The 23799-nt window shown below is 35.6% G+C and overlaps 2 protein-coding genes across 3 annotated transcripts; one reads left to right on the top strand and one right to left on the bottom strand.

The window, feature by feature from the left end:
* Positions 1-3313: 3313 nt before the first annotated feature.
* LOC110897727 (ATP-dependent zinc metalloprotease FTSH 11, chloroplastic/mitochondrial) lies at positions 3314-12211 on the top strand. 2 transcript variants are annotated; one of them, XM_022144462.2, is made up of 17 exons: positions 3314-3898; positions 4865-5018; positions 5140-5232; positions 5994-6082; positions 6206-6329; positions 7089-7208; positions 7362-7412; positions 9182-9243; positions 9312-9369; positions 9464-9589; positions 9680-9760; positions 9858-9987; positions 10077-10225; positions 10932-11213; positions 11300-11389; positions 11491-11544; positions 11841-12211. In XM_022144462.2, exons 1-17 carry the CDS (start codon positions 3417-3419, stop codon positions 12006-12008), a joined length of 2313 nt encoding a protein of 770 aa, XP_022000154.1. In that variant the 5' UTR covers positions 3314-3416; the 3' UTR covers positions 12009-12211. The 2 variants fall into 2 exon arrangements, with proteins under 2 accessions (XP_022000154.1, XP_022000153.1); XM_022144461.2 differs by having other exon boundaries at positions 4862-5018.
* A 1196-nt stretch (positions 12212-13407) lies between these two features.
* LOC110897729 (probable trehalose-phosphate phosphatase C) lies at positions 13408-23711 on the bottom strand. Its single transcript, XM_022144463.2, has 11 exons — positions 23525-23711; positions 22333-22359; positions 16045-16086; positions 15709-15873; positions 15103-15243; positions 14959-15030; positions 14757-14882; positions 14619-14675; positions 14427-14528; positions 14120-14338; positions 13408-13910 (listed from the first exon to the last, which is right to left on the bottom strand). Exons 3-11 carry the CDS (start codon positions 16060-16062, stop codon positions 13749-13751), a joined length of 1062 nt encoding a protein of 353 aa, XP_022000155.1. The 5' UTR covers positions 16063-16086; positions 22333-22359; positions 23525-23711; the 3' UTR covers positions 13408-13748.
* Between the last annotated feature and the right edge of the window lie 88 nt (positions 23712-23799).

Here is a 23799-nt window from a genome sequence, read left to right as displayed (position 1 = left end):
TTTAATTAGACAAAACACCTAAAGCAAATTAATTTGAATATCAAACATGTACCATTTATACAAACATATGGCATCAAATATACGAAATTTTCTGTTTGGATAAGCCAGGAAAGAAAACCAAAGAGGATGAACCTACTGAGCACCAACTTAACGAGCCAAAGAAAATGCTTCGTCTGCTTGAGGGCCAGCGATTTTGTTTGAAGCCGATTGAAGATGATGGATGGTCAGTGTATCAAACAAGGTCCACGCGTCTTGAAGCCGATTGAAGGTGATAAGGTTGAGATGTTCCTGATGATTTCCCTTGAAAAGATGATACCGTTGAGATGTTCAACCATGAGATCGTAAAACTTGAGGCTGATCGAGGAACTGCTGTTTGTTTCCATCGGGTCTGAAGTGAGGCTGAATTCTTTTAAATACCAAGACCAAGAACCGGACAACAAGTGGGTAAACTTGGGTTGGGTTGGCCTGGCCCAGTATGGTTAATATTTCAGGTGTCTCAGGTTGAGCTGATTCTTGTTCACCCAAAAGGAATTGAATTTTGTCAATGAAATTGGAATTTGAAAAAATTGGATTTGGAATCTGCCACCCCTGACTCGGCCCAGACCATCATCCACGACCAGACCTGCTGGGATCCAAGGGTGTATCTTCAGCAATATATGTGTTCGTGGTTTGAATTGGAACGGATTTTAGGTCAAACTGTGAGTCAAACCGTTAGTAACGATTTTTAGTAATCAAAAATTGAAACTGAAACGTTGAAAAATAGAACCGAACTGTTACTAACAGTTTGATTTCACGGTTTAGACCTTTGTAATAGATTAACTATAAAATAACGACTAATTATCCAAATACCTCTAATTGCCTATATGATGTTTCCTTAAAAGGAATTGTATTAGTTGTTTTGTTTTGGCACAATAATTCTTTTCAGGATTCAACAATCTCTACCTGAACTGATGTTGCCAAAACTAACTTATTTAACTTCAAAATTTGCTTCTATCAACTCTTCTCTCATCTTGAATCACTTAGAAGCCTCCTCAGCACTTTAACAGTTTTTTACTAGTTGTTTTCCGGTTAGGAGGTGTTTGCATGACTCAAGGATCTTCATTCAATTTTTCTATTCTTTTAATTTGGGCTCAAGTAGTTAATATGAGCAAACCTTTGGGACGAAAACGTAACTTAACTCAATTTCTATTTAAGGAGGAGTCATCCCACCAATCTTGACCATAAGATTAATGTTTATAAAAAGTTATGGACTTGTTAAAAATATTTAAAGTCTTGATTTTATTTTATACAAATTTGGGTTTTATAAAATGCTAAAAAGTATAAGTATATTTTGAGAAGTTATTTCACAAGATTTCATTTGATTTGTAAGACCTAAGTTTTAGTTTGTTAAAATCTTTAAAAAAGTTTTCAAGAGATTCTTCCCATTATTTACTTTTTTTTTTCGAACTTGAATATTATCGCTAAGAGATTCTTCCCATTATTTACTTTTTTTTCGAACTTGAATATTATCGCTTGATATTTCATGAGCATAGCTTTTGTTAATTATAAAAAATCTATAGTCTTTATATAAAAAATCGAACTACATAGCAATCATGGAACTTCTATGGCTCTGTTTGGTATGAGGTAATGGAATGGACGAAGGAATGGAATGGACGAGGTAATGGAATGGACGAGGGAATGCAATAGATCATTACCATTCCATGTCTTGTTTGGTTACCATGTGTGAATGGAATGAATTATTATTGTGTATTGTTCGGTAGGCAAGAAAAAACGGAGTAATAAAATCAGCGGTGAGTGGTGGTGGTGGTCGGTGGTAGTGATTATGGGTGGTTATAGGTGGCGGTGGTGGGTGTCGGCGGCGACTATGGGTGGTGGTGGTGGCGGCGGTGAGTGGCGGTGCGGCGACGACGACGAGTGGTGGTGGTGGCAAGGTGGCCGTTGGTGGTGGGTGGCAGCAGAGGTGGCGGTTGGTGGCGGCGGCGGCGGGTGGCGGTGGTGGTGGCGTCGATGATGATGGTGGTGGTGGTGGGCGGCGACGAGTGTCATTGGCGGTTGGTCGCAGTTGTGGGTGATAACGGTGGCGAGTGGGTGGCGGCGGCGGCGGTGGCTGTCGGGGTGAGGTGGTGGCGGGTGGCGGCGATGGCGTTGGTGGTGGGTGGTGGTGGTGGTGGGTTGTGGTGAAGGTGGTGGGTTGTGTTGTTTTGATGAATGGTGCAAGAGGGGTTCAAAAAAAAGGGGGGGGGGGATGGAATGGAAAAAAAACATGGGGGATGGAAGGAATGATTTTGAGGGAATGGAATGCATTTTGGAATGGGTGATTCCATTACATTGACCAACCAAACACCCTTTTCTTCATCCTCTCGTAATCATCCATTCCATTCCACCTCTCATTCCTGCATACCAAACACTACCTATGAGTTGGTATCTTGAGGCCATAGCATTTGTATCATATGTTCATATTTTTACACAGATCAAAACAAATGGTGCATTTTATACTGTATGATAATGTATCGTGTATAAATAATGCTTATCAATTATTAATCAACTCCAAAAAACTTCAGCGAGGAAAAAGAGACAAAAAGAAGACACTCGTGAGAGTTTTTTTTTGCTGTTTCTAACGCTAAGCCCAGGTAAATTATAGCGCATTATAGATCCTCTAACCCTATTTGCATCACAAAAGGCTTCACGAGCGGTCATCCCTTCCCAGGTCGGTTCAAGGCATGGTTGTAGAATTGCCGACTAGGCGCTGATTAATCCCCGATAATCGCTAGTCTCAACCCCACTGCTCAACTAGCGACTAAAGATTACTACAACACTGATTATAAGAATCTCCACGACATCCAGATTCAAGACTATCAAAACCAATTAAGACACTATGACAACAATTATGTAACACAAAACATACCCACATCAAAACATAGCCCCAACAACATCAATCAACTCTTTTATAGATGCGAATGAGGTAGTGGTGGAGTGGTTGGGGAAATACTTGGTGTTTCTTGTGACCCAGGTTCGACTTCCACTCTCTCTATTATTTTCTACGGCATCCAGGTGAAGGGCTAATACGGGTGGCGCTAATTCGTCTTGAATGGGAGGCGAGGTTTTACCGATTATTCCACCGGCGTGCCTTTGGGCGGGTGGAGGTCGGGTTTCCGCGCATCTGGGAAAGCCAAGGGGTTCGCGGCGGTCGAATAGTCGACTTTGACCACAACGCCTGGTGTCACAGTAGTTGACACGTGTTTCTTTGCAGTTAAAAAAAAAAAAAAGAAAAACCTCTTTTGTAGATAAGCCTAATCCTCGTTTCTTCCTCCTCTCTTCTTCAATTTATGTGGTTCAGACCCAAGATTACAACACCATCCACTTGAATTCTTTAATAATCCCCACTCACCCATAAACCCTAATGAGATTCTGCCCAAATGAATTCTCTACAAGCAATTCTCATCTCTAAACCCCCAATACCCCCTCACACAAAACCCCTCTCAACACCCTTTCGATTACACCCACATCGCCCCTTCAATTTCAACCCTCTTTCTTCATCAAAACCCACCAAAAAGCAACCATTTTTCTGCACATTGCATCAAGAAAACACCAATTCAACCTCGGGTTTATCGAGTAATGATGTTGGGGACTCTCTGCCGGAGTTGGAGCAAGAGTCAACGGAGAAAGTCAACGGTGAGGATGGGAAGGGTAAATTGGTAAATTCGCCGGTTGTGGTGTTTTTGACGGGGTTGTTTGTGAGGATGAAAAGTGGGTTTGAGAGGATGTTGTTGTCTGAGTGGTTTAGCTGGTGGCCTTTGTGGAAAGAGAAGAAGTTGGAAATGTTGGTTAAAGAAGCTGATGCTGATCCTAAAGATGCAGCCAAGCAGACTGCTTTGTTGGTTGAGCTTAATAAACACAGGTTGGATTTGAAGTTTGGATGTTTTATTGTTTATGTACGTGATTATATGTAGTTGTAGTTGTTCACTAAACATTATGTGAATATGATAAGTTACAAAAGATAACCACTAAAACACTATCGAGATGCCACTAAAGTATCGTACGCATAGTTGTTCATGGAGAATAGCGACAAATAGCGATAAGGTACCTATATGCTAGTAATGCTACATAGCGGATAACGATATATAGTGTGCGGCTATTTTATAATAGCGATACACTAGAAAATTTATATGTATATCATATCAAAATACCCTGGTACATATGCTATTTTACATGTATATTTAACAAAAACCTAAAATCCAGCTATTTTATAGCTATATTTAATTGTTAATTGTATTAAAAGGACAAAAAAATTGTCGCTATTATCGCTATATATCGCTACAACCCTAATAGCGAGCCTAGACCTTAACGCTACGTAGTGCGCTATAGCGATCGCTACGCTCGCTATTGAAAACTATGGTCGTACGGGACATATGACAGGGGCTGTATGATAGTCATATGGCCTGTATGATTTTTTGAGTGCCAAAGAAATGACTGACGTGACAACCAACAAAGCCATACGGGCCGTATGATCGTCATACTAGTCGTTTGCTTGGGCGAAAAATGGTCATGTGAGAGGCAAATCTACGACCCATATATGTGACCACTGACAAAGCCATCTAAGTTGTATGCTAGGGCGAAAATGGTCATACGGGTCGTACGAGAGCCAAATCACACCGCCCGTATTTTAGACCCACAAAGAAATGACTGGTGTGACCACTGACAAAGCCATTCGGCCCAGATGAGTTTTTTTCATTCTTATCATACGGCCCGTATGATGTGACAGCTGAAGATATAGGGGATGTTTGATAGTGCCTTTTGAATCTACATAATTAGTCCCTTAAAATGGCAACTTGAATTTATGTTTTATTTTTAAATTTGTCAGTAGTCCGGAGTCTGTCATCAAACGATTTGAGCAACGGGAATATGCAGTAGATAGTAAAGGTGTTGTGGAATACATTAGAGCTCTTGTTGCCACCGATGCGATTTCTGAATATCTTGGTGATGACCAATCTGGAAAGCCTTCCACTCTTTCTGCACTGGTAACTTAAATCATTATTTAACTCGTATACTCTGAGTAGTTGTTTATTGATCTTGGTGCTGTTGGTTGTAATGAAGGTGTTAATATAACAGTCTTGTATGTGGTTTATATTCTACTTTCAGTTGCAAGAATTGAAGGAACGCTCATCGGGAAACTTGGATGAAACCTTTCTAAGCCCTGGTATATCTGAGAGGCAGCCATTGCATGTAATGATGGTAAGACTTTACTTCAAGTATTTGTCACAACCTTTTAAATGAATATGTGTACACTTATTTTGACCCGTTTCTCGTTTTATCTATTTTTTTAGGGAAATTGGCCTGTAATAATCCCACCTAGACCTTATTGACCATTAATAATCCCACCTCAGAATATTCCCCCCACTAGTCCCACCTTTCACCTATTTTTCCTACAGTGGTCCCCCGTTAAAAAAACTTAACGGAGTTAAGCTTTTTTTCCAAATTACAAATAGATTTTTTAGGGCTTTTGATTAGAACGACGATACGAGTCCATTGATGTAAAACTTGCCTCGAAAGGGTGCTCCAAACGATGAAAACGGCGCTTCAATTCGGGTGTTTAAATTTCCAATTAACCAAAATCAAGTCACTTGGAGCACCATTTCGAAGTAAGTTTTACATCAATGGACTCGTATCATCGTTCTGATCAAAAGCCCTAAAAAATCTGTTTGTAATTTGGAAAAAAAAGCTTAACTCCGTTAAGTTTTTTTAACGGGGGACCATTGTAGGAAAAATAGGTGAAAGGTGGGGGGAATATTCTGAGGTGGGATTATTAATGGCCAATAAGGTTTAGGTGGGATTATTAGAGGCCAATTCCCCTTTTTTTTTACCCATTAGAGATAAAACATAATTCAAATTGACCCAATCATGAGTAAATGGGCTGATTTCATTTCTACACTGCATAAAGGTATTTATTTAGGAAATATTGTGAAAGTGACTTCGATACATCTTGCAATCCATAGGTTGACCAAAAAGCATCAAGTCGATCATCACATTTTGCACAAGAGCTAATCTTAACAATCTTATTCACTGTTGCTGTTGGTTTATTATGGTACAAGTTTTTTTTCATCCCTTTAAATAATCAGAAGCAAAATCTGTGTATCTAAACGCTAAAATTTGATTATCCGGACGAAATAATCAGTTTCAAAATTATTTTTTCTTTCTCATTCTTCAGGGTAATGGGTGCTGCTGCACTTCAACGGTATATCGCTGGGTTAGGTGGGATGGGGACTCCAGGTGTTGGTTCAAGTTCTTCATATTCCTCTAAAGATTTGACCAAAGAAATCATGCCCGAAAAGGTAAATTTTTATATTTCGGAATAGAGTAAAATGCCATTTTTGTTCCTGAGGTTTGGCGAGTTTTGCGACTTTCGTCCAAAGGTTTGTTTTTCCGCATCTGGATCCAAAAGGTATGAAATCTTGCCATTTTCATCTGGCTCGTTAACTCCATCCAGTTTTCTCCGTTAAGTCAGAGGTATTTCCATCTTTTTTGCTAACTTAAAGGTCAATTCGGTCTTTTTCACTTTATGTAAAAAGACCGAATACCCCTGAAAAAGACTGAATTGCCCTTTAAGTTAACAATAAAGACGGAAATACCCGTGACTTAACGGAGAAAAATGGATGGAGTTAACGAGCCAGATGAAAATGACAAGATTTCAAACCTTTTGGATCCAGATGCGGAAAAACAAACCTTTGGACGAAAGTCGCAAAGCTGGCCAAACCTCAGGGACGAAAATGGCATTTTACTCTTCGGAATATTTCACTTGTGGTAGAATCTGTTTTTGAGGCAATGAATGAGTTAAAAAGGGCCTTTAGTAAATAAAAATCACTTTCCCATAATATTTCACTAATCCATTAATCAACCAAATGGGCCACTTTAATGAATCAGAGTTCGATTTCACTATATAGATGAATGAATGTGATATCAAGGGTATCGAAACGAGAGAGATCTTTAAGAAGTAAAACAAGAAACTTGAAGAATAATATAAAAAAGAATCTCAATAAATCAAAAGACATGATAAATGATTTCTTGGAACGGTTGTGTACGATTTCGTGCAGAATGTAAAGACATTTAAGGATGTTAAAGGTTGTGATGATGCTAAGCAAGAGCTCGAGGAAGTGGTAGAATACCTAAAAAATCCAGGAAAATTTACTCGCCTTGGTGGAAAGTTACCAAAGGTTTGCACTTTAATTATAATAAAATCCACGGGCCTTTCATAAAGCTGTGGATAGCTGCTGTTTATGGCTTTATGCTATATTACTCACTTTTCACTTATTTTTCGTGACATGTATTATTATTGGTTATAACAAAGCAACGCGATTACTTTACAGGGGATACTTTTAACCGGGGCACCTGGGACAGGCAAAACTCTACTTGCCAAGGTAAGGCGTAGAAGAATTTAGTGTCGGTTTCATATATACCCCTAAAATCTTGCATAGTATCATAATTACCTATTCAAAAAACATAATATCAAATATACCCATTCATAATACTTGATATTTCATATTTGCCCTTTTTGACTTTTTCATCAAATATAATATAAAAGGACCCTTATACCCTTTTCTTTCTCCTTAGTCTCATATTCTAAATTCTAATACAAGTTTTATGGGAAAGGTATACCATAGTTGTTAATAGCGGCTATAGCGACCGCTATGTAGCCATGCGACCAAGTGTCGCTATATGGGTCTTAGCGATCAATAGCGAACTTAGCGACAGTTAGGTTTTTTTTTTTGATGTTAATATCAATTACATATAGCTGTAAAATAGCAGGATTTATAGGTTTTTGTTAAATATACATGTAAAATAGCATATATACAAGGGTATTTTGATGTATATAGGGTAAGGATAGTGTAAAAAGGGCCTAAAGTGTGAGAAGTGTATTATAACACTATATATAATACTATATAACACCATATAAACACCGTATAACAATATGTAACACCATATAATACCATATAACACTATGTAACACCATAGTTATCAATTGCGACCATTGCGGGCGCAATAGCGAATAGCGATGCGAATAGGTAGATGAGCGCTAAGTTGCTGTAGCGCCTGAAAAGCGGGAAAATAGCGTCATTGTAGCAGGATTCCGACCACGAATTCCGGCTCCGGTGCTGTAATTTCTGCCGGAAACCTACCGGAAGTCAGGAAGAAGAAGAGAAGAAGAAAAAGAGCGGCTGCAGTCTCAAGTCAGGAAGAAGAAGAGAAGAAGAATAAGAGCGGCGCTTTTTAGGGTTAAATAATCTTTTGGATTTTAACCTTTAACCGCTCTATCTTTTCACTAGTTAACATATAGTCCCTAAAACTTATAAAAAATTACATAAAAGTGTAAAAATAGTTTGTGTATTTTAACATTTAACCCCCTCTATCATCACTAATTTACATTTGATCCTTAAACTTCAAAATCTATACATAAAAAGTATAAAATTAACATTATATATATATAAAAAAAAATTACAATTAGCTATTTTTTATTTCTTAAATTTTTAACTACCTTATCGCTAAACACAAAATAGCGGGCGCTATTTCGTCGCTATCGCTACGTAGCATATAGGTATCTCGTCGCTATTTGTCGCTATTCGCTATCGATAACTATGTGTAACACTATATAGCATTATATAACAAATATAACACTATACATCTATCATAGACATGCTATCAGACAACCTATAGTGTTATATTTGTTATATAATGATATATAGTGTTACAAAGTGTTATATGGTATTATATGGTGTTACATATTGTTACCCGGTGTTTATATGGTGTTATATAGTATTATATATAGTGTTATAATACACTTCTCACACTTTTTACAGGATCCTCTACCTTTGATGTAATATACATATAAAAATTTTTAAAATTCTTTTTCTAGTGTAATCGCTATTTATAAAATAGCCGTCGCTATTGTCGCTACGTAGCCTATAGGTGCCTTGTCACTATTTGTCGCTATTCGCTATCGACAACTATGGGGTATACATGTCATACATTTGAAAATGAGTTTATATGAAATTATGACTTTTTTGTTCATTCGGTAAATATGAAATTATCCCAAGAATTTATATACACTTGCTGGTGTGTTTTGAACATGGCTAGCATTTCAATATTTTGTTTGCAAATATATACATGTTTTGAATTGAAATTTTTGAAGGCTATTGCTGGAGAAGCTGGGGTTCCTTTTTTCTACAGAGCAGGTTCCGAGTTTGAAGAAATGTAAGTTCTAGACTTGAGTAGCAAATATCTCGAAATAATTTACGACAGTGGTATTTTTGGTCATTTAGGTTTGTTGGTGTTGGTGCTCGAAGAGTGAGATCCTTATTCCAAGCAGCAAAGAAGAAGGTTTATACTTTCATCTATTGCATTTATGGTTTTAATTATAGATTTACAAGTTGTTAATTATTACTATTTTTTTTTTTTTTTTTGAATTTGTTAGGCTCCATGCATAATTTTTATTGATGAAATCGATGCCGTTGGCTCGACAAGAAAGCAATGGGAAGGTCATACAAAGAAAACTTTGCATCAACTGCTTGTGGAAATGGATGGTTTTGAGCAAAATGAGGTACATTGTGAGAAACTTGATTTTTTTTTTTTTTTTTTTTTTTTTTCGTCTATTACAGTTTAACGTTAATATGAAGAAAGTTTCGTTCAGGGAATAATTTTGATGGCTGCAACAAACTTACCTGATATACTCGATCCAGCTTTAACGAGACCTGGTAGATTCGACAGGCATGTAAGTACCTCGCCGATGAACCAATATTTCTGTTAGTATATTCACTTTCATGTTATCATATATCTACATGTCTAATGAATGATGAAACTGTTGCTAGATTGTTGTTACAAATCCAGATGTAAAGGGTCGCCAAGAGATTCTCGATCTGTATTTGCATGACAAACCGCTTGCTGAAGATGTTGATGTGTCTGCCGTTGCACGTGGTACACCAGGGTTCAACGGGGCAGGTTCGTGACTTCATTCTACATTTCTTTGAGGAATTTATCGTGATTGTTTTTTGAGGTAGGCCCGAGTTTATTAACTATATTTGCAACAGACTTGGCGAATCTGGTGAACGTTGCAGCCATTAAAGCTGCTGTTGAAGGTTCCGATAAGTTAAACGCAGCACAGTTGGAATTTGCAAAGGACAGAATAATCATGGGTACAGAGCGGAAAACTATGTTTTTATCTGAAGATTCAAAAAAGGTGTATGCTTGCTTCTTATAGTCATGTTAGAATTTTAGATTATTAATACACGGATAATGATTGTTACAGAAAGATAAAACCTAAATCGTCAAAAAAAATTTATCAACGGTTCATGTTTATAAAGTTTTGTACTTCTTACAACATACAAATGCGTAAATTTATGTACATTGAAACCATCAAGCTAATTTCTTCATATGTTTACATGGATCCCCTCCCTTTATATATGAATTGTTTTCCCTCAAGTAAAATGCCATTTTCGTCCCTGAGGTTTGACCAATTTTGAGACTTCCGTCCAAAGGTTTGTTTTCCGCATCTAGATTCAAAAGGTTTGAAATCTTGCAATATTCATCCAGCTCATTAACTCCTTCCGTTTTTCTCCATTAAGTCAGGGTTATTTTCGTCTTTTTGTTAACTTAAAGGGCAATTCGGTCTTTTTCACTTTTATTTACAAGCATTTAGCATAATGTACAAGTATTCAAAATACCCTTACTATATAAAAAGACGAAAATACCCCTGACTTAACTGAGAAAAATGGATGGAGTTAACAAGCTGGATGAATATTGCAAGATTTCAAAAAACAAACCTTTGGACGAAAGTCGCAAAACTGGCCAAACCTCAGGGACGAAAATGGAATTTTACTCTTTTCCTTTTTATTATGTGATTACAAATGAGACAACTCTCTGAAGTGGAAATGTTTATTTTTCAGCTGACTGCATATCACGAGAGCGGTCACGCAATAGTTGCATTGAATACAGATGGCGCACATCCGATACATAAGGCCACAATTATGCCACGCGGATCTGCTTTGGGAATGGTTACACAGTTACCTTCAAACGACGAGACATCCGTAAGCAAGAAACAGTTACTTGCACGCCTTGATGTTTGTATGGGAGGACGAGTTGCTGAAGAGATCATATTTGGTTCCGATTATATTACTACCGGTGCTAGTAGTGATCTTCAATCGGCTACAGAAATTGCCCAATATATGGTAATACCCTCCCCTACTGCACTTTTTACTGAATCGTATGAGTGATGCACTTTTTTACTGAATTGCAAGTTTTTACTGTCTGAAAGGTGTCGTCTTATGGTATGAGTGATGCGATTGGACCGGTTTATTTGAAAGAGCGGCCCGGTTCAGAGATGCAAGCGCGTATTGATGCTGAAGTATGTTTCTACTCTCTACACTTTTTAAAGTTTTTTTGTTTACACAGTTGAGATGTGAAGTTACTAAGCTATGTACTTTTTTCTTTGTGTGCACATTTCAGGTGGTTAAACTTCTTAAAGATGCTTACGCCCGTGTGAAATCTTTGCTAAAGAAGGTATTTGAAATATAAATATCATGGCTTGACTTTGTTACGTTGGATATAATATCCAATAAAAAAATCAAAAATATCGAAGATACCAATTTTTTGACGTCTGTACCCTTTTCTTCAAACCTTTATTGGAAAGAAAGGAACGGGTATAATGGTCATATCATAAATTGTATTTAATGAAACGAGTAAATATGAAATTTTACGCATTTTGAATGATATATGATATTAAGCTTTCTGTATGAAATTGCTCCATTATACGAACAAAATTATTATATCTTTTTTTTTTTCTTGTGTTTACACAGCATGAGAAATCATTGCATGCTTTGGCGAACGCGTTGCTGGAACACGAGACGTTAAATGCTGAAGAAATTAAGCGCGTTCTTGGTCCTTATTATCCCGAACGAAAATTGGTCTTACCTGATCAAGAAGTGTTACAAGAGCAAGAGGAAGGAGAACTTGTATTAGCATAAAGAAGATTTTCGGAGCAGGCCCAGTGTACTCATAAGGCTGGTCTTTGTTAGAATAGATTTTTCTACTTTTTTTTCTTGTTTTTTATTATTAGTTTTATGAATATGAATATTAGCACTAGAAGTATAGAAACAATTGATTTATAATTGAAATGATGATTATGGATACCACCCAATTCATTATGTTCAATAGTTGTTTCTTTCAAGTGTAAACATCTTATTTAAGCTTGATTTTTAATTTGAACATTACGACACTGACTAGAAAACACGAACCCTATTAGAAAACTTGAATCTAACACATTTGGGACAGGTATTTGGGTACGTGACTTGGATTAGTTTTAGAAATTATCACGGGTTTAGGACAAGTATGAGATTAGATTTGTAATATATATCAAGAGGGTTAAGATCCTGTACAAACAGTGCTAATTATAAGAACCGTAAGAACAGATCTGAACCATTGTTAATTTAAATCAAGGGTTGATATTGATTATAAATAAAACTCTTATAATTAAAAATTACTACTAACAAATTAGGGGTAATTTTGTAAAATTGCTAGTTATTTGACCATTTTCTATTAAATACAAATTCCACCAAGGTTTTTTAAACTAAAATAACTTTTATATACTTCATTATTTTTTTTAAAAATATATACCATAAAATCAAGTATTTTTTTATCTTTAATATGAGTACCATATTGCTATACCTTTTCGTATTTATAAAAGTGTTTTTTAAAAAAAGTTAACAAAAGGTGTTTTATATTTGTGCTAATAAGGTGCTGATTATGTGTTAATTACAAAATAATACAAACAAACACCAAAAGTAGATATAATCAGCACATCTGGTGTGCTGATAATGGAGAACGATTGAAGATGTTGTGCTAATGTCGTTTATGTTGATAATGGAGAACGATTCGAGGACGATGTGCTGATAATGAAGAACGATTAATGATGTTGTGCTAATTATATAGTGTTGTGCTGATTATATTTTTTGTAATTATTTTTAATTAGTTATAAATAAATATGGTCAAAAAGTCTAAATTACCCCTAAACTAATTTTTTATTGATGGACACTTGTCAATTATGTATTGGTTCTTATGGTTCTTACAAACTTAAGTGTTTGTATTTGATCCCATTCCTATATCAAGATATATATTAATATAATAATATCTATCTAATCTTAAAAACTTGAAATTCTTAAAAACACATATATATTTTTTTTTTGTTAAAAATGTAGCTGAATATTTCATATTTCAAGTCGGCTCTTTAGATGAGCTTAAGATCATGTTTCGTGTAATGGGCATCCCAACAGGTAGTTTGTAACCACATAACATATATGGATATACTTGATACCCACCGGTGTACCCGTCAACCATATATGGGTACTAAACGAGTATAAGCCAATATTTTGTAATCGAGGGTATGGGATTGGCATTACCGACAACATTAAAAAGGTTGTAGAGGACATAGCTATGTATAATAACTTTTATCTAAAAGACATAACCATGACAATAGTTGTAGTTACATGGTTGGATTTTTTTTCTTAAAAAGAAAATAACATAAGCTTAAGAAACTAAGGAAAAGCAGCACACAAGTGAAGACCATAAAAAGAGGGTCCTGCTGGTGCCATCACTAACTTTGAGGATTCTACTTTCCTTTCTCATGGGGGTTGCTGGCATATCATATATATATACTTGATTATATATGTATATGTACAAGAAGCCAACACAAAGCCGAAGGGCGGTTTTTACTGGCGATGGGTGGTGGCGGCATTGTCAGAACCCCATTTGCTTAAACGGGTCAAGAACAATTGTACCTCCGATGGATTGTGAAGCGAGTACAAAGCCACTGTGTCTCTTGGTGCCGATGATACTATTATCGGATATCCTTCGCCTCTTTCCCTTAAAACCTATAATAACTACTCATCAATGTTTGAAACACAGAATCCAATGATCGGTAAAAGGTCCAAATGGGCCGGGTCAACCCAAAACACTTGTCGAAATGGGTCAGGTTGACCCGAACACTTTTTTATCATTTTTCCGTAGTTCTATTTGGCCCATTTAAGATTAAAAATAACCCAAATCAACCCATTTAAACTAAAAAAAAGTTCATAAGTACCTTGAAAGCGTCTTCGTCTGTTTTATCATCTCCTATGTATATCGGGAAGACATCACCAGAGTCGTGAAAGCCTAAAGTTTCGAGTAAATACTTGAGAGCATCCCCTTTGTTCCATTTAATCGACGGGCGAATCTCCAACACCTTTTTGCCCCTTGTCAAGTGAAAATCCGCATGGTCCGCAAGCATCAAGTTGACTTGTTTTTCAAGTCTTCCATAATCCTAAATATAGTGGTTTATAACATCATAAGCTAATTAGTATAAACACAAACAAATATCTTGTGAAGATAACGAAGAGCGGTTAGCATACCTCGTCCTTAACATGGCGGTAGTGAACAGAAAGACAAAACCTATTATCCTCGATTGCCACACCTGGTATGTTTTGTGTTCTTTCCTTAACTTCAGTTAACATCTGTGTTACATTGCAATCAGATTGTTAGTAAACCTGCGAAAGTGTCGTGTCGAGTTTATACAAGCAATTTGTGGACGCGTATTTGCATACCTTCTTAACAGCAGGCAGAAAATCTTGAGCGGGTTGGAAGACGATGAATTCCCTCCCCTAAGAAATATGATATGATTACACTTTTTTATATAAAATGATTTAAGAAATTAAAATAATAAAAATCTTTCAACATGTTACCTCATTATCAAAGCTTCTTTGTTGATAGTTTTTATCATAATTATTATTTTTTTGGGCCGGTCCTATAGTATCCATCCCATGACTCCCTGAGTAGTACACCCCATCTAACTTAACAAAATCATAAACCTGTTGAAATTCATAAAGAATTTAAGATTATTTATATATATTTGCAGAAAACTTATAAGATGGAGTTATTATCGACCTTTTCGCGACTCCTGCCACTGATAATGGCTGTTGGAAAGCAATTAGAGACGTCACGTACTGCTGCACGCATCTATAGACGAAAGATAGTTCAAACCGATAGCTCCAGTATTAAAGAACGAGGGAAAACGAGTGTTTGAAGTACCTGATCAGACATGAAGGCACACTCGGGATCACTCACGATGGGTGATAATGTACCATCATAGTCTAAGAAGACGACTATTTGCTTCCCCTTTGCCACATTGATCATTCGATTAAACGAGCTAAGAGCCGAAGGGCGTTCTCTCTTCATAGAACCAAATTAACAACCTTAATCAGTCATATAATAAAAGTATAAAACACAGTCATATGATACAATGTATGTAGGGCTGCCAATGAACCGAACGGATACAAACAAGACCTTGTCCGTGTTCGTTTGTTAAGAAATATATGTGTTCACGAAACTTATCGAACGAGACTTTATGTCCCTGTTCGTTTGTTAAGGAAATGAACTTGTTTGTGTTTTTTTGTTAATTTTAGGCAATGAACAAAAACGAATGTTGATGAACACAAATGAGCACAAGCTAATGTAACTTTGATCAACCGCAACCGCAACTTCCCATTGAACTGTTCGCCGAACGTTTGGTTCGTTTGAAGCCCTAAATGTATGCATTTTAATCATGGAATAAAACCTTGCATCGGTGGCTACACTACAACTATAACCTTTTTGGTATCCGAAAGCAAGAATCAACAACAAAGAATGAGTACTTACCAACCAAGAAATATAACTTTGATCAACCGCAACCGCAACTGGTTCACCAGTTGTAGTGTAGCCACCTTCCGCATGATCATGTTTGGATTTTGACATGGATTCAGACTGAGGTCTCGGTTTCAATCCCATTGCATCGTAAAGCCTTGAAGCCACACGTCCCCCCATCTGTCATAAGGTTTAAGGATATTTAATGAAACTATCAAGTTTTGAGGTCAAGTTGCACCTTTATCAGGGTTAATGAGAACGAAACAAACAAAATAGTACGCGAGTCATGTTTGAAAATAATACGCGAGTCGTGTTTGGGTTCGTGTAAAATTAAAAAGTGGTTAACTATACCTTAAGCAAGGAGTCCATTGTTGTTCCTTTTGAGTCTTTTTGCTGTTGAAAACATAGAAGAAACGTACAAGTAAGTAATACTCCAATCCAAGATATATAACAAAATGAAAGAAGACATGTAAGCAATGACATTACATTACATGCATGCAAAAGTAACAAGTTGACCAAGTCAAAATGACAAACACTACAATGTAAAAAGAAGCTAGAACAACTTTGGGTAGAATCCATTTTAGAAACGTGAGAGTTTGCATGGACGGTGGACCACTCAACATTTATAGGTTATAACATATATTATATGATATGATAAATAATTTCAACTTATATTACTAAAAGAAAACATTAAACTCAATTATTTAAAATGTTAAAAAGCGAACGTCCAACATTTTATGACAGTCTAAGACTTAGGGTTGGCAAATCGTGTCTTAGCAGGTTCAACACAAGCTCTAAACGTGAATACGACTCGTTTAACTACTTTATATCTCATGTCTGTAACACAGTTTTATGATTTATGTATCAAGAAGGAGAAATGATGAATCAATAGCCTTCTAATTTTGATTCTTTTAAACAAGGTAAAAAATCAGATGATGTATTTTTTAGTAAGTAGGTCTAATCGTATCTTATACATGTTTAAGAGAGCAACTTAGATGTAGAATTATATAATCTCAAAATAAATAAATAAATAAATAAAAATTGTAAGATTTTGTGAAGGGACATCATGTGAAAATTATTATTACCCACAGATCCATCGAACCCAGCAGAGTCGTAGCCCCAGGAACAAGCTAGCAATAACTTATTCAAGATACAAAAAGTTTTATAGATTCTGCCACGTGATGTAAAGACAAATTTGTTTAAAAAGGGTTGTGGAGTGTGCACTAAGAAACACATATATGGTTTTCATTTCTTTCGTTAATATATTTTTCAAAGATTGAAAAGAAAAGAAAAGAGAAAGATGTTAGTTTGAGAACCAATAATATATATATATATATATATATATATATATATATATATATATATATATATATTTGTACCTATTATTTTAAATATGATATATTTGCTATGTAATGTGATATCCAATAATACTAGAAACTTAGATGTGTAAACGAGTTAAACCGCTCATGAGCTATTCTAGAATGACTTACTAAAAGCTCGAATTAAGCCGAGCTTGAACGTGCTAGAGCTCAAGCTTGAGTTTACAAGTTGTGCTAGTTTAAACAAACCTATTATTTATGTAGTTTTTATTTAACATATAAAAGATAGATTTACATGATAGTCGATGTAATATATGAAATTATGATAAAACCAGTTAAATGATGTATTCAGTGTCGCCTATAAAAATTAAAAAGTAGAATGTCATTTTCATCCCTGAGTTATGACCACTTTTGTGACTTTCGTCCCTAGTCATTTTCATCCAAAAGGTGTGAAATCCTGCCCTTTTCATCCCTGATGGTCAAATTTCGAGAGACGAAAGTCGTAATAAAGTGACAAACTCAAGGATAAAAATGGCAATAAAATTCAAACCTACCAGATTCAAATGCAAAAAAGAGTCATTTTGGTTGGAACAAGTAAAAACGACTAAACTTCAGGAATGATTTCAGCATTTTACTCAAAATTAAAATTTTATCTTACAATTGAAAATATAAAGAGTAAAATGACAAAATCGTCTTTGAGGTCTGGACATATTTGACAGTTTCATCTAAAATAACTTTTTTTTTGCACCATATTATCTTTCACTTTGGGGATTTTTTTGTCATTTCATTCAAACGTCTAACTTTTTTTTTACCAAAATCGTCCATGAGATTTTGGATTTTTTTTGTCATTTTCATCCAAATGTCTTACAGAAAAAATAAAGCAAACTAGACATTTGGATGACAATGACAAAAAATCCCAAAAGTAAAGGCAAAATGATACAAAAAAAAAAAATTCTTTTGAATAAAACTGAAAAATATGCCCAAATCTCATGAACGATTTTGATAATTCCACACGAAAAAGGGCAATTACAAAGCAATGGCAGGTAGTCGGGCAACAAGTTGCGAATGCTTTGTAATTGCCCTTTTTCGTGTGGAATGATATTGTCGATTTGTTAAAAAAAAAATTGATAATTTAGTCAATATATAGTTAAATAAAGGAAAAAAAGGGAGGGTGAGTGCAGAGCACACGCTTGGAAAGTGAGCGTGGGGTTTGAACTGAGATAGATGATGGGACCAGGAAGAAAAATGTACATTTGAACTGCAGTTTATTTAGTTTTAATAATCAAATGAAAACGTCAATCAAATCGAAAGTCGGTGTTCAGATCCCTTTAGGCTGTAGCTATTGTTCCCTACAGTTGTTTATTCTACACCATACTACCAACCACAAGTCAATTTTCCACTATATTCTTTCTTTCTTTCAATATCTAATTCTTTTCTGAGTCAAATAAATCTTCATTAATAAACTATTATTGTTGCTTAACTATTTAATTTAAATAATAATAACATGTAAATAGTAGCAACATAGGCATTATACACCAATATTGAAAACAAAGTTTCTACTAATTATTAATATTAATTACTATTCTAATGTAATTTACAAGCTGTGTTTAGTGCCGAATCTAGAAAATAATTATAGGGGTGACATTTCAAAAAAAAAAAATAATAATAATATTAATAATAATTCTATCGGAAAACATCAAATTTTCAAAAAAAGTATACTACCGTCGAAGTGTCAAGAGGTAGCAGGCTTACCCCTTGTTCTAAGATATATCCGTCCCTGGGCATGTGTTATAATAACTAAAACAAATTTGATTGATTTTCTTTACCCTAACAAACAATAATAATAATAATAATAATAATAATAATAATAATAATAATAATAATAATAATAATAATAATAATAATAATAAACAATACGAAAAAAGTTATGAATAGCTGTATAACTCGAAATATAAACAAGTTAAAAAATTTAATATTAACATCCTAAACATAAAAAAAGTTGAAGACTCTATGGGTAGGTTGAAGTTGACAAGAAAACATAAAACCGTTCAGACCGAATAATCAGTTTGCCGGTTCAACACTCGACAACTCATAACAATCAAACAAAATAGGAAGATTGGGTGGTTTCCTAACCTTTCTTAACCATCCTGGTCAGTGACGGATCTAAAAAAAGGGCAAAGGACAATGTTTCAAAGAGTTCTTTTCTACAAGGGTAGCTAAATCAAAAAAATGACAATTTTTTCTAAAATTTACATTACCGTCGGAACATCTACCCCATAACATTAAACATTAAACAATAAGGAATCTTGAAAATAAATAATATAATCCTAACGTAATGATTTTAAAATTCTAAGTAAACACGATATGATACCCATTATAGTTACACAATGTAAATATACAAGTGTATATGACAAAAGAAGACAAATGGAGGCAAAGTCGTGTTCTACTTCTAATCAACAATGACCATATTCTCTGCCAACTTTGTCAACAATAAAATATAGTTATAAAATAAAAAACGCTAAAAATAAACATTAGGATGTCAGAACAATTAATGAAATCAATTTTTTGCATTTTTTATCAAGAAAAGAAATACTTTTTTTTGTGTTTTATTATTAATTTTAATTAAATTATTCTTTCGAATACTCGACAATTATTTGTGATCCGAGGAACAAACAATGTGTGTTAACTTCGATAATCACATTAAATTCATGCTACATATTCTTGTCTGTGATATGTGTCATTGCGACGTCGTTTCGTCCTTTTCAAGACAAAAGTTGGATTTTCATGTTATATCTCCTTTGCCTTTGGATACTTTCTAGATTCTTTTTGGATCATGCTAATCACACACAGCCAAAATAATTTTCACACCCTTAAGCGCTCCGCTTTGGCCATAGCGCGGCGCTTAGGGCGACAAAAGGTGATACGAGGTTTCGAATGACTGACTGAGTGACAGACTGACAGACATAAAGGTTACTAGGTTTCAGTCGCCCCGTGAACCCTAAGCGCCGCGCTTTGGCCATAGCGCGACGCTTCGATCCCAAATTCTGGCTTTAAATCACTGGCCAGACAACAGATTCATCACTCGAATTGTTTTTTTTGTCGATCTTCTTTGCTCTATTAGTTAAATTTTTTGAAAAAACGATGTCGTGGTTCAGTAACTATCTTTTCGGTGATTATTCTGACGAGTCGGTTGTTCCTGATTCTTACGAGGGGACCGCTATTTCTGACTCGTTTGAGAAACCGGTGTCGTCCAACTTGAGGGAGACAGAGGTTGTATCTGGCATTCGTTATCGTGATAACACGGTGCAGCTGGATTTGAATACCCCTGTGGAGGACCCTTACGCACAACAGGTTATTCGAATTTCGGTTACGGTGGCGAGTATAGCTTTGTACAGCAGGAGTGTTATCCAAACGACAGTTACGGTTGTCAACAAGGTTATTCGAATTTCGGTTACGGTGGCGAGCAAAGCTTTGTACAGCAGGAGTGTTATCCAAACCAGAGTTACGGTTGTGAACATCAAGTCTATTCGAATCTCGGTGACGATGGTGAGCCGGAGGATGTGTCTGTTGACGAGGAAGGTTGTTACCCGGTTACATTTTCGTTTGATACAACGCAGACCTTTTCGTCACGTAAAGAGTTGGTGCGTTGGGTACAAGACACAGCAAAAGACAATGGTTACCTCATTGTGACAAAGAGGTCGAATAAAAGAGGAGAGAATTACAAGATTTGGTTTCAATGTACTTTTGGTGGGGAGCATAAGAGTGTAGCTACACAGAGGAAAATGGGTAGCAAGAAAATAGGCTGCCCGTTCGAGATGATCGGGTTTTCGGAATCATCCGGAAGTGTTTGGAGGATCGAGGTGACGAAGGCGAAGCATAACCACACTCCTATTGAAAACTTCGAGGGTCACGCGTATGCGAGAAGGCTTTCTTCGGAGGACAAAAAACTGGTTAAGGAGTTGGCAGAGCAAGATATTCGCAACCAAAGTATTTGGCGAACGCTGACAAAAAACAATCCGGCTAGAAAGCTTATTCCGAAAGATATACACAACGCTGTTCAGAAGATCAACGCCGAAAAAAATGTCGGTAAGTCTCCGATGCAAAAACTTGAAAACATTCTTATCGAAAAAAATTACACTTATTACATGCGCACGAATGAGATATCGAACGAAGTTGAAGACGTCTTCTTTGTTCACGAAAAATCATTCACTATGTGGTGTGCCTTCCCGCATGTGCTAATGATTGACGCCACATACAAAACGAACATGTACAACCTGCCATTTGTTCAGGTCGTAGGCATGACGTCGACAAACAAATCGTTTACGGCTGCTTGTGCTGTAATTTCCGCCGAGAAGTCAGAGAACTACCTATGGGTGTTGCAGAGGATCAAGTCTATGCTGGCAGGATGTATGGAACCGCGCGTGATTTTAACAGACAGGGATTTTGCGCTAATGAACGCGTGTGAACAAGTTTTTCCAAAAGCGCATAAGTATCTTTGTCGGTTCCATATTCAACAAAATATTAATAAGAACAGCAAGAAGAAATTCCCTGACAAGGAGTGGAAAGAATTCGTACGTACATTTTGGACATTGTGCGAGTCTACGACCGAGGAAATATACATGTATAACTTGGAAAACTTTGAAGCACAGCTGAAAGAAGCTGACCGTGAACGTGAGTATTTCTTACATAATTATGTTCAAATTTTATATAATAACAAAAACTGACTATTTACGTTTTTTAATTTTAGAGGTTTATGATTATATGAAGAAATCCTGGTTGGATCCGTACCGTGAAGTCAGTCCTTGTCTGTTGACCAAAGCCAAAGCGCCCCGCTTTGGCCATAGCGAGACGCTTTGGATGTGCAAAAAGACAACCAGCGTGTGCGAATAGACCCAGCCTTCTTTTTAACTACCTTTATTTTTTGAAAATATTTATTGTATTAGTGAATTATTCTAGCTTAGATACATATTCTAAAAAAACAAGTATGATAAATTATCCAACAAAATGAAAGTTTTATTTTATAAAGTGTTACTTTTTGAAAATATTTAGTGTATCAGTGTTGGCGGGAGGGGACGACCGATCCCCGAACTTTTCGCACAGTAGTAGAGAGTATATAGTTTTCATATAGAAATTTTTGCGTATATACGTTTTCGACCCCTCCCCCTTTATAGAAATTTTTTGGTATATACGTTTTCGATCCCGGTCGGAAATCTCAAACTTCGCCACTGAGTGTTAATAGATCAGATCAGTCAGATACATATGCAACACAAAAAAACAGGTATCATATGCATTCAATATAACAAATAAAAGTAAAATTTACCTATATCGCGTGCGTACTCAAAGCTACCTGTTCATATCCAAAACAAAAAAATGAGGATCAATGAGTTCCATTTTATCATCTTTTTATGCAGATTATGGATTAATACACAACATAAAATAAATGTATAACTCAAAATGGTAAAAGCTCTATAAAACTGTGTAAATTAAAATTATTGTGTGCAGAAAAACAAATTACCAAAAAATCTCCATACCCAGATACGCATGATAAGGGTTTATATAAAATGTAATATAAAAATTATATAATTCTATATTTTCTATAAACAACAATTCCTACACTAACCATTTCTTGTGGTGAGGCAAAAATCTTAACCACCAAAAATTACTGAGTAAAATGCCACAGTGGTCGTTTAGGTCACTTTTACTTTTTTATCCGGATACCTAGGTTTCATTTTTGTTGCTATTTGTATCCAATTGACAAACTGAGCTAAAAAATTTATGGTATTTTCCTTATTTAAATGGAGGGTATAATCGTCATTTTATTCCTTAACTCCAGCAGAAACTCTAACATTTAAGTGATGAAAACAGACAAAAAAGACATAAATTTCTATCCCAGTTTGCCAATTAAAGTGATGAAAACAGACCAAAAAAGACATAAATTTCTATCCCAGTTTGCCAATTAAATGAAAACAGCAATAAAATTAAAACCTCATAACCCAAATAGAAAAAACTTCATTTTTAAATTAGAGTGGTAAAAGTTACCTAAGAACCATTTTGGCTATTCCCTCTTATTTATTTGTGTTGTTATAAAAATTATTTATTTTGGTGGAATACCAAACCAATTAATATTGACCCATACGTGTAGTACACGCGCTGGGAAAACCTTGGGAATGAACAGAAAAAAAACAAATAAAAAAAACCGAACAGCAACTGCTTTAGTAAATAAGATGCTGATTCATGGCGAGTTTCACGGCGACATGATCGGAAAAAAAACTAGCGCCACCGCCGCTTCTTTAAACTGTTTTCAGAGTTTCACGGCGGTGACTAGATTCATTATTCACACACTCAAATTTCGTCAACCGATGATCAAATAATCAAACAAATTCAATGCTCAACACATAATAAATCAAAGCCGATTGAATGCGATAAAAGTATAAACACTTTGAATGAAAACTCAAGAATGTGTGTGTGACAGTGTGTGTGTGTGTGAGAGAGAGAGAGAGAGAGAACGGTACCGGTGAGTTGAGAGGATTTGCAGAAGGAATGAGGAAGATGAATGAAAAGGAAGAGGGTGGGAAAAGGGTATTTATAGAAATAGCGTGATGGCTGTGGGTTTGAAGTTTTTTTTTTTTTTTTTTTTTTAATTATTATTAATAGGTTTGGTTGGATACTTGGATTTGGTTGAGTAAAATAAATGTTGGGATCCAATATTTAAAAAAAAATATATATTTTGTTTATTATTTTTTTAAACGGCAAAGAATCTCACGTGTAAACTTACTCTTTTTGGATG

This window comes from Helianthus annuus, chromosome 13, assembly GCF_002127325.2.
Source record: "Helianthus annuus cultivar XRQ/B chromosome 13, HanXRQr2.0-SUNRISE, whole genome shotgun sequence".
NCBI classification, from domain to species: domain Eukaryota; kingdom Viridiplantae; phylum Streptophyta; class Magnoliopsida; order Asterales; family Asteraceae; genus Helianthus; species Helianthus annuus.
The sequence above is the reverse complement of the archived record's forward strand: the minus strand, read 5'-3'. Positions and strand labels throughout refer to the sequence as shown.